Here is a 14,247-nt window from a genome sequence, read left to right as displayed (position 1 = left end):
TCCTAGTATTTTTTCTAGAACTGTGTATACAGATGCTTGGTAATACACTATTAGAGAAAGCAAGATACTAGGATTGTCATTTTATCTAAAAGCATACTAGATGTGGTATGCCAAACTAATGAACTGGTTTTTGGTTCCTCAGTTTCTTTTACTGTGAAATGAATAGTACAGTAATATTTGAGTCTCTGCTAAGCCATGTTAAAGTGGGTTTATTAGTTTTGGTTTTTTTAAAAGTGTATTTTCCAAAATAACTGATACATAGCATTCTTTTTGTTAGGGTTTCTACACTGTTAGTATTTTAGTAAAGTGATTTGGAGTTAGCATGTTTGAAAAATGTTAATATCGTTTTCATTGTTCAGTTATATTTGGCTAGACCTTATGTAATTATTTTAGTAGAATATAGCTTTTATTCAACTGGAAATAACTTGCTAATAATAAAACTCATGGCATCTAATCAGTACTATCAAAAATAGTGATTAAAATTTATATAAGGTGAAATTTATCTTGATAATCTGATTTCTACTCTTCCTTTCTTTTAAGCAATATACTGTTACCATTAGGTTATGTTGAACTAGGGAAAATTCTATTTTTAGTATTGCTTATTATGATGCTCTAGGAAATTGAACTATTTGATAATATAAATTTTATTGAATTCTGTGTATTTATCAGATCAAAAAAACTTATACCTTTATTTATATTTAGCTATGTATAGCTTACTCAAGATGTAAACTTGCCTGTAGTATGGTTTTGCATGTTTGTTTTAGACATATAGATCTTTTAGCCTTTTGATTCCTTTTTCTAAAACACCTTCACCTAATAGTTTTACATTATTACTTAATAATGACATTCTAAAGTCTCATCTAATGGATTTGTTCACCAACGGTAAATAATTACACAACATTCTGTGTGTTAAAGATAAGCTGTTTTTTCATAGGTGGTTATCATTTATTTGAATTTTGTTCGTTGAACCATTGAGTTTAGTTTTGGGATGAAATTCATGTCTTTGATCCTCAAATATAAGTTGGCCATTTTTCTTAAGGCAGAAAAATCTTGCAAAAACTGTTTGTTTAAAATCTGTGAGTTCAAAGACAAATTGGCCATCTTAATTTAACCAATTTCCTTTGGGTAAGTTTTATAGTCTGTGCATATAGTAGGTACTGATGTATTAGCAAGGCAAAAAAAAATTTTAAGTTATTGTAAAGAGGAATAAGAAGTAAGAATCTAAATCACTAAAATATGAGGGGTTTTGGAAGGCATAATCTAAATAGAATCATGTATTTTGCTGTGGAAGTTATGTGTTTCTTTTGGAGATATATGAAATTGTTTTGCTAGACCATTCTTTAATTTTCTTGGAAAGTTATTCTTTTAAGAGCTAGAATAAAAACCTAAAGGTAAGGTGATCTTCTTAGATGTTTTTGCATGTGTGTGGTTTACAGGTGAGGCAGTGGTATTCACTGTACAGTTACACTCAGTTTTACGAGTTTGAGCTCTGTTTAGCTGAACTGAAGCTTTGCCCAAACAAGTGGAAGCCAGTTGTTACAATTTTGTGGAAAAAGCTTCTCTCTCAAGGATATTGGGGTGGGAGTTGGGCAGGGGTAGGAGTCAGGTAAGGAGCAAATCCCTTGGGTAATTTTTGTTTTATCACATTGTGATCTATTGTTTTCTTGGCATTACAGATATCAAAGGTGATTTTTAAAATTTTCTTACAGATTGAATTAGGTCATTCATATAACTTGCATCAATTTTAGTCTTAACTGGAGCTGCACAGGGAGAGAGTAGGCCTGTTTTATTAGTGTGAACATAAAAGCTGATTTCTCTTTTGGTATTTTATGCCCAAATATTGACATATACTATAATGTATTTTATACCACCAAGCTATTTTAAACTTCACAGAAAAAATTCACTGTTTTTATTAGACTAGGCAAATGATACCCCCCCCACACAGAAATAAAGTAAGTACTTTTGGAATATATTTAATAAACTTGTTATAAAGCTCTGTGGTTTAGTTATTAAACTGATATGTAATTAATTCTCTGTTAATCTTGCACATCTAGTTTACTTCAAGCTTATTGGGATGACCTCTCACAAAATGGCATTGGCATCCAGACACTGAATATCTATGTCATTTAGACTAGCTGATATCTGCATTATAGATACTATGACACATACCAAATTTTTGTAGTGTTAACTGCTATTAAAATTACTTTTCTAAAAATTAACCTGGGGGAAGAAAACTAGTCATTACTAGGCTTTTTGATTGTTCTCCAGCCCTACTCATCATTTCACCAGTTTTTAGTCCTCTCTATATTTTTTGAAATACAGTGCAGTATTGATGAGCAAGTTTTGTATATAATGCTATTTTCTAATTATGACAGCACATGGTATTTCTTAGAATTCACCTCTATAGACATTAAAAAGTTAAGTATTATAGTTCTTCTCTTTGTATTAACTACTTCTTTAAGATCCCAGAATTTTTAAATTAAATCGGATTTGACTGGGGATGTATCTGTTTCTGAAAATAGTTACATCACAGAGCTTTAATATGATAAACAATGAACTTTGATACCTCTCCTGTTTTTTGTTTTGTTTTGTTTTTTTGTGGTACGCAGGCCTCTCACTGCTGTGGCCTCTCCCGCTACGGAGCACAGGCTCCGGACGCGCAGGCTCAGCGGCCATGGCTCACGGGCCCAGCCGCTCCGCGGCATGTGGGATCCTCCTGGACCAGGGCACGAACCCGTGTCCCCTGCATCGGCAGGCGGACTCTCAACCACAGCGCCACCAGAGAAGCCCATCCTCTCCTGTTTTAAGTTTAGTACTGAGGCAGTCTGTCAAACAGAATATGACAAACTATGTGGTCCTATGTTCACTTAAGCATGTTTATTGATGAGTCCTGAACTTTGAGCTTTTTGTTTTTTCATTTCATGTGACTTTATTGGAGGGCTTACTAAATTATAACCACTTGTAAAGTTCTTGGCAGGTAAGTATTGCTCTATGGCCAGAGAGTTGTGGAAAACCATGACTCTTAAAATTCTACTCTGGATAAATATGTGAAAGTAGAATTACAAATGATTAGTGACTCCTGAAATTTTCCACTGAAGAGCTTGCTTGCCCTTATAGCAGAAATGATCTGTACATGTCCATAGAGTTTCATTTCACTTTCTGCTTTTTCTTTGAGCGCTGGAACATTCAGGTAACACAACTCAAATGACCTACTGCTTTTCTGCTTTGGATTTTTGTAAGATTCCAAGTGGTGCAGCAGTGCCATTTTAAGCTCCTTTTAAGATAAAACTAGCATTTTTGTGATATGTGAACATTCCTCACTACTTTTTGTGAGCATGTAAAATTTTCATACAGTAAAACGTCATTAACTTGGATGTCCCTAACTATGCAATTTTGGCCTTTTGTTCTATATATAAAAAGAGAGAGGGCTTCCCTGGTGGCGCAGTGGTTGAGAGTCCACCTGCCGATGCAGGGGACACGGGTTCGTGCCCCGGTCCGGGAGGATCCCACATGCCGCGGAGCTGCTGGGCCTGTGAGCCATGGCCGCTGAGCCTGCGCATCCGGAGCCTGTGCTCCGCAATGGGAGAGGCCACAACAGTGAGAGGCCCGCGTACTGCAAAAATTAAAAAAAAGAGAGAAAGAGATTATAATTAATTCTGTAAACGTGTCTAAGATATCTGTTTTAAATATAATTTAAAAAATATTTTTCGACTCTTGGCATAGAGTGTGTGATATATAGATAATTTGTATTTATTAAAACTGATATGATAAAACCATGCATTTGTAAGACCTCCATGTCAGTATGTGTGCGTATAGCACATAATTTCTTTGCAAAACTATTAATTAATTTTATTTAGCAAAATTCTGGCCTGTACTGTGTAAGGAACAAAACTAGAACTTTTTACTAGTGTAGACTGACCTATCCTCCAGATTTTTTGAATCAGTAACATTTGTAGTTTATTGCAAGGGATCTTCTGTGATGGTGTGAAAATCAGCTTATTTGCTTAGCCAATGTAGTTTAACCATATTTCTCCTAACAATAATATTAGTTGCTGTTTATTACACAAACACAACAAAGAAACACCTCAAAGTTAGGTTTTTATCTTTGATTTGGAAATTGGGTGGCTCGAAGCTTTCTGCTCCTGTCATTCCCTTTCCTATCCCTTTCTATAAACTTTGAAGAATTAAAGTTGCTATTATTGTTATTATTAAATTATTATTAAGAGATTTGAATTTAATGAAACTCAAAAGAGAGTTTGAAGGGAGTAAGTTTTCAGGTAGGAACCATAGACCTTACTTGGCCTCCGCTGTGGAGACAGGGAGGGGCAAAAGACCCTTCCCTTTCTCTCCCTAGCATTCAAGGTATGTAGCATATTCTGACCCAGAGGTTTAAATCCTGAGGACTTGTCTTGCAGAGGGATGAGGGAAGATTTGTCATGCCTTTGGAAAAGGTGGATCCAGACCTCCCCAGTCATGGATAATAGAGATGTAAATCAGTGTGGGAAATCACACCACATACACACACACAAAGGTACACATTTACACATTGGTCACAGCGTTGCCTGGACGCAAGGGAGACCAGTTCCTTCAGGAAACATAATCTGGGAGTTAATACATTTGCTTTTTTTGCTGGGATGTTGTCTTATAGCACATAATTCTGTTGGGACTTTGATATATTTGGACATTCAACTTTCAAATCCATCTTGAAGTTCTTAAATATTATGAAAGTTCATATATATCATGAACTATGGGTCTTTAGGTAAAAGTATGTTTATGGGTTTGTTTCCCCAGAATTTTTTTTTTCCTTTATTCATACCAATTCATATATGGTATGCTGTAGGGAGTTAAGTACATATTTTTTAAGATTTTAAGGTTAATGTTAGACCATTCTACTGTTTCTTAGTCCATGTTTGCATGTGCTTATCTTATTTAGTAGTTTTAACATTTGGGTATACCTAAAGTCTTGACTCTTTATCTTTTCAGAATCTTTAGAAGAACAAGACGCTCTAGATAACAGTACAGAGCAGACAGATGACAAAATACCGGATACAGAGCAGACAGACCCAGTGATTGAACAAGCATCTGGCACAGAGAAACCAGAGGAGAAGCAAGAAGAGACCGAGAATGAGGAAACCTCAATGAATAAAGCCAAATCAACAGTTCCCAGAGCTGATGCTATTCCTAATCCTGAACTAAGTGGAGAATCTTCGACAATATAGTAAATGCTTCCACGTGCCTTCAACTGGATATTTGTAGTCTTGTTGATGTCAGTTATTGCTTTCTTAGGTGGTGCTTTCTTTTTATTTTCCCCCTCTAAAGACATGCTTGATGTCATCTGAATTTCAGATTGCCTAGCTATTTCAATATGTCTAAGTTATGTCTACTGGCTATTAAAATTAAAAGCAAGTGATATCAGTAAAGTAAAATCCTTTTTAATGTATAAAACCCACACTGTTTAGACAGGTTTTAGGTATTTTTTTCCATTCTAAATGTAAACAAATATGATAGCAGTTTTGTTTTTTATTTGTGACCTGTAAATACTATCCATTTTGACATAGGAAGAACTTTGGTTAGTAATAAGTTCTAATAGCGTTTGTTTTAAGGAATGAAACTCAATTAAGATTTTTAATAATACATCATTAAAATGGATAGAATTTTAACTCTTGAGATATTTTCCAGGGGGTAAAATGTCTATTTAGGCATTTATATTAAGAGCTATGAAAGTTATTACAGTGACAATATAGGCATTGGTATGAATTCTCAGTAAGAATGCAGTCGAACAGTCAAGTGCAGTGTTACTTTTGATGTCTCTTTTTTTGCACCTGGGCCAGAGGTACCTGATATTTATAATTAGCTTATGTTTACATATTAACATATAGGAACTATCTCTGCACTTAACTGTACTTGAATTTTGAGCATTATTTATATTTGTAAAATAATGATGATATTATAAGTGAATTTTGTGCTCTCGTGTATTTTGTTAAGGAAAATAAAGATGATGTGGCAGCAGTTTCTTTTTGTTAAATACCTAGACTTCTTCAGACAGTATCTTCGTGGCTGACATGGCTACCTGAAAAGTCTTAGGAGGAAAAGCTCACAATTCAATAAATCAATAGATTCTGTTAAGAGCAAATTATGATCTTTTTATTCAGACTTGTTGCCGTTCAAATTCAGAGAAATAGTGACATTTAGAGGTTCTAATCAGAGGTTAGATTTTTCTGATTCATGAAATCCTTAGGCCATTTGTAGTTTTTAATTTTGAGAGACATAGTTTTGTGAGAATAGGCAGTTAATTATAGTAGTTCATTGGATTTAATATGTGTATTAAGGATTAACTGGGAGATTTTTTGACCCAGAATAGTAATACTTGTACTTTAAGTACAGTGTTGTTATTTTTTCTCTCTTGCTTTTATCTCTCTTCTCTATTATTAAAAAAAATTGAAATCAAGTTATGCCAAAGGGAGGAATATATAGGAATGGTGTATATGGCAAGTATTTCTAAGTTGTACACAGTTTATTAAAAATTTAATAAAATACCATTTGTTATCATTTAAAAATTCATCTTTATGATTTAATATCTTATATCTGATAGGTATTTTTAAGGAACCTAAATCTGTTAATAGTCTGAGGCATCATGGTATAGTGACCAGAGTTTTCAAGATTACAGGACTGGGCTTAAATTCCAGCTCTTCAGTCTTGGGCAAGTCAGCTGATCTCTCTGAGACTGTTTTTTTCATCTGTAAAATTGGAAGAATAATACCTACTTTTTCAGGTATGGGGACAATTAAAAATAATTTATGTAGTGTGCCTAGCTCACTGCCTGATAATTAATAGATATTAAGTAAATGGTAGCATTTTATACTATTGATATCCTTGTGAAATATGGAAGGGCTATAAATTCTTCCTCTTGCAGATAAGGAAATGAAAAAACAATATGCACATATAATTCAGCTGTTCAAAATCAAGCCTAAGTTTTCTGCATCAGCTTTTCTTTATCATATACATGTATATAAATGCATAGGTTAAGGAAATAGGAACCTGAAACTGTGGAATATAATACTACAGAATATAGACAGTCTCTCTCTTTTTCTTTTTTTGATGAAGCCCATCAGATTTTTTGTGCGTTATTGGCCCATAACACTTTAGTAACACCTTGCTGAGTCTACTTGTTATAAAACATTCAAATTCTGATGTACATTACTAGAAAATGAGGAGTACCTCAGAGAAATATAATTTAATGATAGAATTAAGCAGATATTATGAGAAGTATCTATGGAAGAAGGTTAAAAGGTAAATTAATGCAACAGGTAACATACTGTAATCATATAGTACCCTTTAAAATAGAAAAGTTTATCCTGACATTCTAATAAACAGCTAATCGTTGAAAGAGTGGTAAAATGTCCTATTTCTGATTATTAAGACTAGTATAAATGAGGAAAAGCAAACTAATAAGTGCCGTTAGTTAGAGTGATCTTAACTTCCCTACTTACTAATGCTCAACAGGTCATCATCTAACTTTTTCTCACTATACCCTCAGCATAATCTACAGTCATGACCTGGCTTCTCTCTCCTTGGCTCTTCTACCATTATACTGCAGTCTCAGGGCCTCTTTCAGTTCTCTGACCAAGCTAACCCCTTTCCCATCTTAGGTCTCAGCTTAAATGTTCTTTCTTCAGAGAGATGCCCTCCTAAGCTCCACATCTAAAGCTGGCCTCTGCCTTTTACTCTGCCATGTTACTTTATTATCATAATGTGTCAGTATTTTATCTGTTTACTAGTTTACTGTATCTCTTCAAGACTTAGAGTCTGTGTGTGCAAGGCTCTTGTCTTATTTACCTCTGTTTCTCCAGGGCCTAGCACAATGTTTGACACATTTATTATGTGAATGAATAACTTTGTTGCTAAATCCAGTGAAAACTCTCAGTCCTTAACTTATTCCACTGCTTGGCAGTATTGACGCTGTTGAGTACTTCCTTTAGTTTGAAACACTTTTTTTCTTTTGGCTTTTGACTTCTCACACTATTGTTCTTATTCCTCTGGCCCCTTTCTCTCAGTGTCCTTTGCAGGCTTCTCTTCCCCTGCCCATCCTTTAAATGTTGGTGTTTCATACTTTTTACCTTGTCAGCATTTCTTCACTCTATGTATTCTCTCTCTAGAGGTTCTGGTCAACCCCAATGGATTTAATTACTATCTGTCTCTCTCATTCTCAGATCTTCACCCTTGATCTGTTTCCTTCACTTTAGAGCGATATATTCACCTGCCTGTTGGAATGTCTTTCTCAATCAATTTATTAAAAAACGAACACTTCAAACTTTGTGTTTCTCATCTCATCAAATAGTGCCACTATTCAAGCCAGAAACTATAATCTGTTCACTCATTCCTTTACCCTTTTTCCTGTACCTTAACTGTCAGTTTCTGTATCCTAAACATCTTTCAGTTATATTCTCATTTCTCCATCCCATTAACATTACTTAATGATAGTAAACATTTGCATTCTAACTATGTGCCAGTCAACATGCCAACTGTTGTATGAGTATTATTTTTATTTGTTCTTTGGCAAGAATCCTGTGAGGATTTTTTCCTCTGGATTATAGATGAGAAAACAGGTGTAGGGAGTAAGCAGCTTGGTAAGTGGAAAATCTGGGGTTTGAATGCAGGCAAATGACTTCAGAAGTCTAACTTCTTATTACTGTTGTACTGCCTTCTAATTCAAGCCTCCTTCGTCTCAAAACTGTCACTTAACTGGTTTTCTCGTCTCCAGTCTTGCCCACAGCTATCTATTCTGTGCACTGTAGCCTGAAAGAGTTTTCACAATTGGAAAACAAATCATGTCATACCATTGCTTAAACCCTTTAATTATTCCTCATTGTTCTTGGAAGGGGGTCCAAACTTACCATATGGCCCACAAAGCCTGTGTAATTTTGCTCCTAGTTAACTCTGGCATTTCTCACCACAGCAACTGCCACTGTTCCTCTCCCCTTGTTCCCCCACGCTTTTAATATAGCTATACCATTTTCTGTGGTTTGCATATGCAGTGTTTTTTTCTCTAATCCCCCAGTCTCCTAGTACTCTTTCTCTGCCTGGGGTATCTTCCCACTCACATAGATATGGGGACACTCAGTAAGTAGTTGTTGAATTCAATCGAAATAGTTCCAGTTAGAACCCAAGTTTAGAAATTTTGCTAATTATTGTTATTAAGCTTTGCCCTTTATTCTTGTAATTGGTCTTTCTCATTGTATGCATTAGACACAATCACTACTATTTGGTGAACATAATTGAATCAGAAGAGCTACCGTTTCATGAGGTGGGGGGGGAAGATTCTAATTATATAATGATTTTTTCATTAAATATTGTATGCTGAGTGTTGGAAATACTAAATGACTTATACAAAGTCATAGGGAGAGCTAGCACCTAAGCCAAGTCAGAACTCAGATCTCAGCTCTTAATATAGGATGCTTTATATTAAACCACCATTTTTATACATTTTACACACCATTTATATACAATCAATATTGGTGTTAGAGATTAAGATTATTTAAAATATGTAACATGTTTACTTCTATTTCCAGCTGACAGTAACTACTTAACTATCTTAAAACTTTTTCCTTATTTTTTTTTCCTATACCACTTTACAGTATTACTCTACAGTACTACCTCTTGGCTTGTGTGCAGATCAGTTAGTGGAAGGGTTGAAGAATGAGGATAATTTATGGAATTATGGTAGCTATTTTGAAACAATTATGGAGGACAGAGCTGCTTTAGAAAATTGAAAGAAAAATAATGTGGTAAGTCATCTAGTATAACTTCAATTCATTGTAAAAATTATAGAAGGGATTTAGATATAGTTTATGAACTCCCAAAGAGCTATTAAAAATAATAAAAGTACTTATGTAAAGATAGACCAAGTTAGAGATAGTTGTGAATCAATGATCTGCTAAATCTTACAATTTGTAATTTGACTTGTTTCAAAGTTATTAAAGACCTAAATATATTAACTCTACCAAGTTAATCAGTAAAATGTGGACATAAAACAAACATTTTGTGTTGTTGCTGTTACTGCAAACAATTTTAATACAAGAAACTAGTGTCTTATTTTTAAACAATTCAGTGATAGAGCTTCAGTTTATTCTTGATTAAAACCAGTTGAGATAATCACACAACAACATGGTCAGAGCTGAAGAGGAACAGCTGCTAAAAAACAGGAGCCCCAGTCAGTCTCTGTTCATGGTCACTTGGTCAGTTGACTTTATTATGCATAAAAAAAGATGGAAGCCAATGAGACTGGTTAGCAAGTTTGCTGGTGACCTCCTTTGATTAATGTCCACAGATTCAGGCTCTGAGTTTGGAAAGATAAACATAAATATAGAAAAGTACATTTATGAGAATATAATCATAATAAAAATTAAAATGAGTACAGAATTAAACCTTATTAAATTGTATCAATCCATAAACTATTTATTTGTCTAATTTCTTTCCTCCTTAGAAACTAATCTACATATTCTACTTTAATACTATTGAAAAATTCCTTTAAAAAAATTGTTGCATTTATTGGATAGTAGATATCCCTCCAGTTACCTTTATCAGTTTGCCTTTGTATGAAACTTAGATTCCATTTAATTTCCCATTCTTTCTCCTTCAAAGGTCCTGTTATATGTAGTTTAATTTATACTACTCATGTAGTTTTAGGAGAAGAAAATACTATCCACTTATATAGTTCTGTATTATTTGATGTTTTTTAAAACCTAGAGTTTCTGCTTTATGCATTTTTCTCTTTTTAAAAAGATATTTATGCCTTCCTTTTTTCTTTGGCAACACAACTGATAGAATCTGGAAGCACTCTGAGAAGATTAAAAAGAGTTCTCAAAAATCTCCCTCATAAATTAGTTTTTTAAGTTCTTATTCCAGGATTATATGAGAATAGGCCAAATCTTCAACTGCCAAAGCCTTTTACCAGATCCCTGGCACTTGATTTAGGAAATGTGGGAAAAATCATTTATTTTTGTGGAAATAAATATTTCTATCTTAGTCTGATTTTGAAGGATAAAGAAAGTGAGGAATTAAATGAACATTTTTTTGAATAGCTCTTCTTGGTCAGGCACTGTGCTCTGGGTACTTTCATATACATTCCCTGACAGGGATTAATTTAATCCCTGTCAAGCAGGGATTAAATTAATTTCCCAAAATCGCTTAGTTTATGGATATTTTAAATGGAACTGGAACCTAGGATCTTTAAGTCCTGTCCTTTTTGTTACTACCTACGAGCCCTCTACTTCCTTTTCTTTGGTAGCTGAAAGAAATAGACCCAGGCTCCTGGGTTTCTCATTTTTGTGATAACTCAGTTGTTACTTCTTCAGGGCAATCTTCTCTTAGCCTAACACTTGTCAGACTTTCCACTCACACACACCCTCCCCTTGAAATTCTTTCATAATATTATCTTTTGCACCAGACTATGAACTCCTTGAAGGCAAGGACATGTCTGGTTTTGCTTACTATATTCCTAGTGCCTGGCGTATAGAAGAGATAATAAATTATCTGTTGAATGGTAGTATGCGTGCATGTATACACACACATAATGGGAAATACCACTGCAGTCTTAATGCAGATTTTATAGTGTGAAGAATTTTGCAAATCTCAAATTATTTGAATTATTGAGAAGGGAAAGGGCCAGAAAGCTTGTTTCTCACAATTTAGGAAAATTCCAATTGACACTTTTGCCTTTTTTTTTTTTAATACACTGTCCACATTGCTGTTGGAGTTTTCTAAAACACAGACTTTAAATATTATTGTAAGCCTCCTTTGTATATGGCCAACTCCTTAGGTGGCTTGTAAGCATGACTTCAGAATCTAAATCACTTCTCCGGCCTGGTCTCTCACTATTCTCCCTCACGCTCTGACCACAGGTGAGTCTTCCATACCTCTGAGAGATGCCCTGCACTGATCTTGCATGACGCTACTCTTGTCAACTCTCATTTCTTTAAGAACTAACTCTGTCTGTAATCTGAGTGATTTCCTCAGCCTTCCTAAGCAGTCACTTGCCTTTTGTTCCCATTGTACTTTATATACCAGGTGTAACTTGTAGTCTCCTGATGTTTGCCTCCCTCACTTGATTGTAAACACTGAAGAAAGGCCATGTTTTCTCAGTTTTTATTTTCTCACTTTCTCTTCAAACAAAACAGCACAAATTAAAACAAAACTGAAACCTGGCATGGTCTCTGCTACATGTACGTTTAGAGAGTGGGTTTCTATAAGTGATAGACCTGAGTTGATCAGCACTAGTGGTTGGTGTGCTACTTCCTTCTGAAACTCCTACAAATATAATAATTGGGGCTAGAAAGTGAGAAGGACTGGCTCAAGATATAAGAAAATGGAAACTGTGAGCACACTGAGGGTGGGGAGGATTCATTTGTTTTGAATTCTTAATGCCTGATACAGATGCTCAGTAACTGTGAATGAACAGACCTGAAGAAGGCCTAAGAACTGGTGTGCTGGGGGGGACCACAGTGTCAGAGCTCTTCCTTGACTCATGTGAGTCCGTTATTTGGGTATGATTTCTAAATTGTATGTATAATTTGTGTTCTTTAGCAAACTCCCATTCTTGAAGATCCCTATACTCCCCCTACCCCGATCCCATATTTTACTTACCTGTGGAATGGGGTTTTTAAAAATACCTTGTTTTGGGCTTCCCTGGTGGCACAGTGGTTGAGAGTCCGCCTGCCGATGCAGGGAATACGGGTTCGTGACCCAGTCTGGGAGGATCCCACATGCCGCGGAGCGGCTGGGCCCGTGAGCCATGGCCGCTGACCCTGCGCGTCCGGAGCCTGTGCTCCGCAACGGGAGAGGACACAACAGTGAGAGGCCCGCGTACCGCAAAAAACAAAAATTTTTTTTTAAATAAAAATACCTTGTTTTTATGTTTATTTTTATTCATTATCTCATTTCTGACCATTTAATGTTGCAACTGACATTAAGTTAGGAATTTTCTGGATTAAGTTGCTGCTTTTTGGACATTGGTGGAGCCTGGACACACACACACAGGCACACACACACGCACACACACACTCTCTATATACATATATATATAATTTAAGAATATTTCCTCTTTCAATATATAAGCTATAGGAATTCAGACCTTAAAATTGAGTACTTTCATCAAAAAATCATTAAAGGCAAAGTTTGCAGTACATGGCAAGTATAATTAAAACTTACATTAGTGTGGTATATTTTATGAATTATCGTCAGCTATGTTATTTTTTTCTGAAAGTGAGAAAGGCTATTTGTGCCTTATTGTCTATAGCAAGAATTCTAAAGGCTTGGCCTACCTGCCAAGAGTTGACATATTTTATTAAATTATAGTGGTATGCTTAAAAAAAATCTTTTCCTAGGAACAAGAAGGAATCAAATTTTGGAGTGAATTTGTATTCTCAATTATGAGTGTTCATACAGCCAAAGAATACATGAGTTTTCAGTATAGGATGTTGTGAATTTTATAAAATAATCTAACCTGAGAATTGGCTGAAATAATATTGATATGCTTGAAACATGTTTTGGGTGGACGTTGTGTATTCTTTTCAGAATGATTTTTTTTTTCTTTTGGTTTTTGAAGACCTGGATTCTTTTTGTATGTTTGTATGATCTTTCTTCTCTTCAATAAGGCAGTCTCCTGTAGTTGGGCTTGATGGAATTAAATGGCATTTTATTTATTTAAAGACAGCCGCAATCCTTACTGAAGAGTGGGGATTCTTCCTTCCCTGCTGCCTGATGCCCCACCCTGCCACACCTCCTCCCCTCCCCCAACCAGCAAAGGCAAGAGCAGCAGCTGTTCAGGTTTTAGGAGATTCTGATAAAACCAATTTCTCCTATCAGCAAACAATTGTAAGCAATAGTTTGAAGCAAGCATGAATGTTCAGCACTCCTTTTAGGTCAGGATGGTACAGGACTACTAAATTGGACAGTAGTGTTGTGTGTTTGGAGCAGGAAGAGGAGAAGGGGAGCAGATGACTTGCCTTCTAATGAAGAAGTGGAATTCAGGGCTACTGTGTTGCAGATGAGTAACAAGAGGTATGGCAGGCAACACTTCTGTTTTTAGCAGTGTCTCCAATAGACATGTAAACAATTTGTGCATTATAGGTTTTATTGTCTTTAAAGGGTGATTTATGTCCTTATCTCTGCATAATTGTCCACAAGATACTGCCCTCTATCAGAGGGCCTGTGCTAAGTTTTTAGACCTTTGTCTTCATTAGTACAGCA

The 14,247-nt window shown here is 35.3% G+C and overlaps 1 protein-coding gene across 1 annotated transcript in view; it reads left to right on the top strand.

Moving 5' to 3' along the window:
* The window catches only part of LNPK (lunapark, ER junction formation factor), an 83,443-nt gene extending 77,439 nt beyond the window's left edge, over positions 1-6,004 (top strand). Inside the window, exon 13 of the mRNA XM_065880484.1 lies at positions 4,984-6,004. Coding sequence (XP_065736556.1) covers positions 4,984-5,219 — 236 coding nt within the window. The 3' untranslated portion in view covers positions 5,220-6,004. The remainder of the gene's footprint in view (positions 1-4,983) is intronic.
* The last annotated feature ends 8,243 nt before the right edge of the window (positions 6,005-14,247 follow it).

The sequence above is a fragment of the Phocoena phocoena genome, chromosome 7, assembly GCF_963924675.1.
Source record: "Phocoena phocoena chromosome 7, mPhoPho1.1, whole genome shotgun sequence".
NCBI classification, from domain to species: domain Eukaryota; kingdom Metazoa; phylum Chordata; class Mammalia; order Artiodactyla; family Phocoenidae; genus Phocoena; species Phocoena phocoena.
This window is presented reverse-complemented; position numbering and strand designations above follow the sequence as displayed.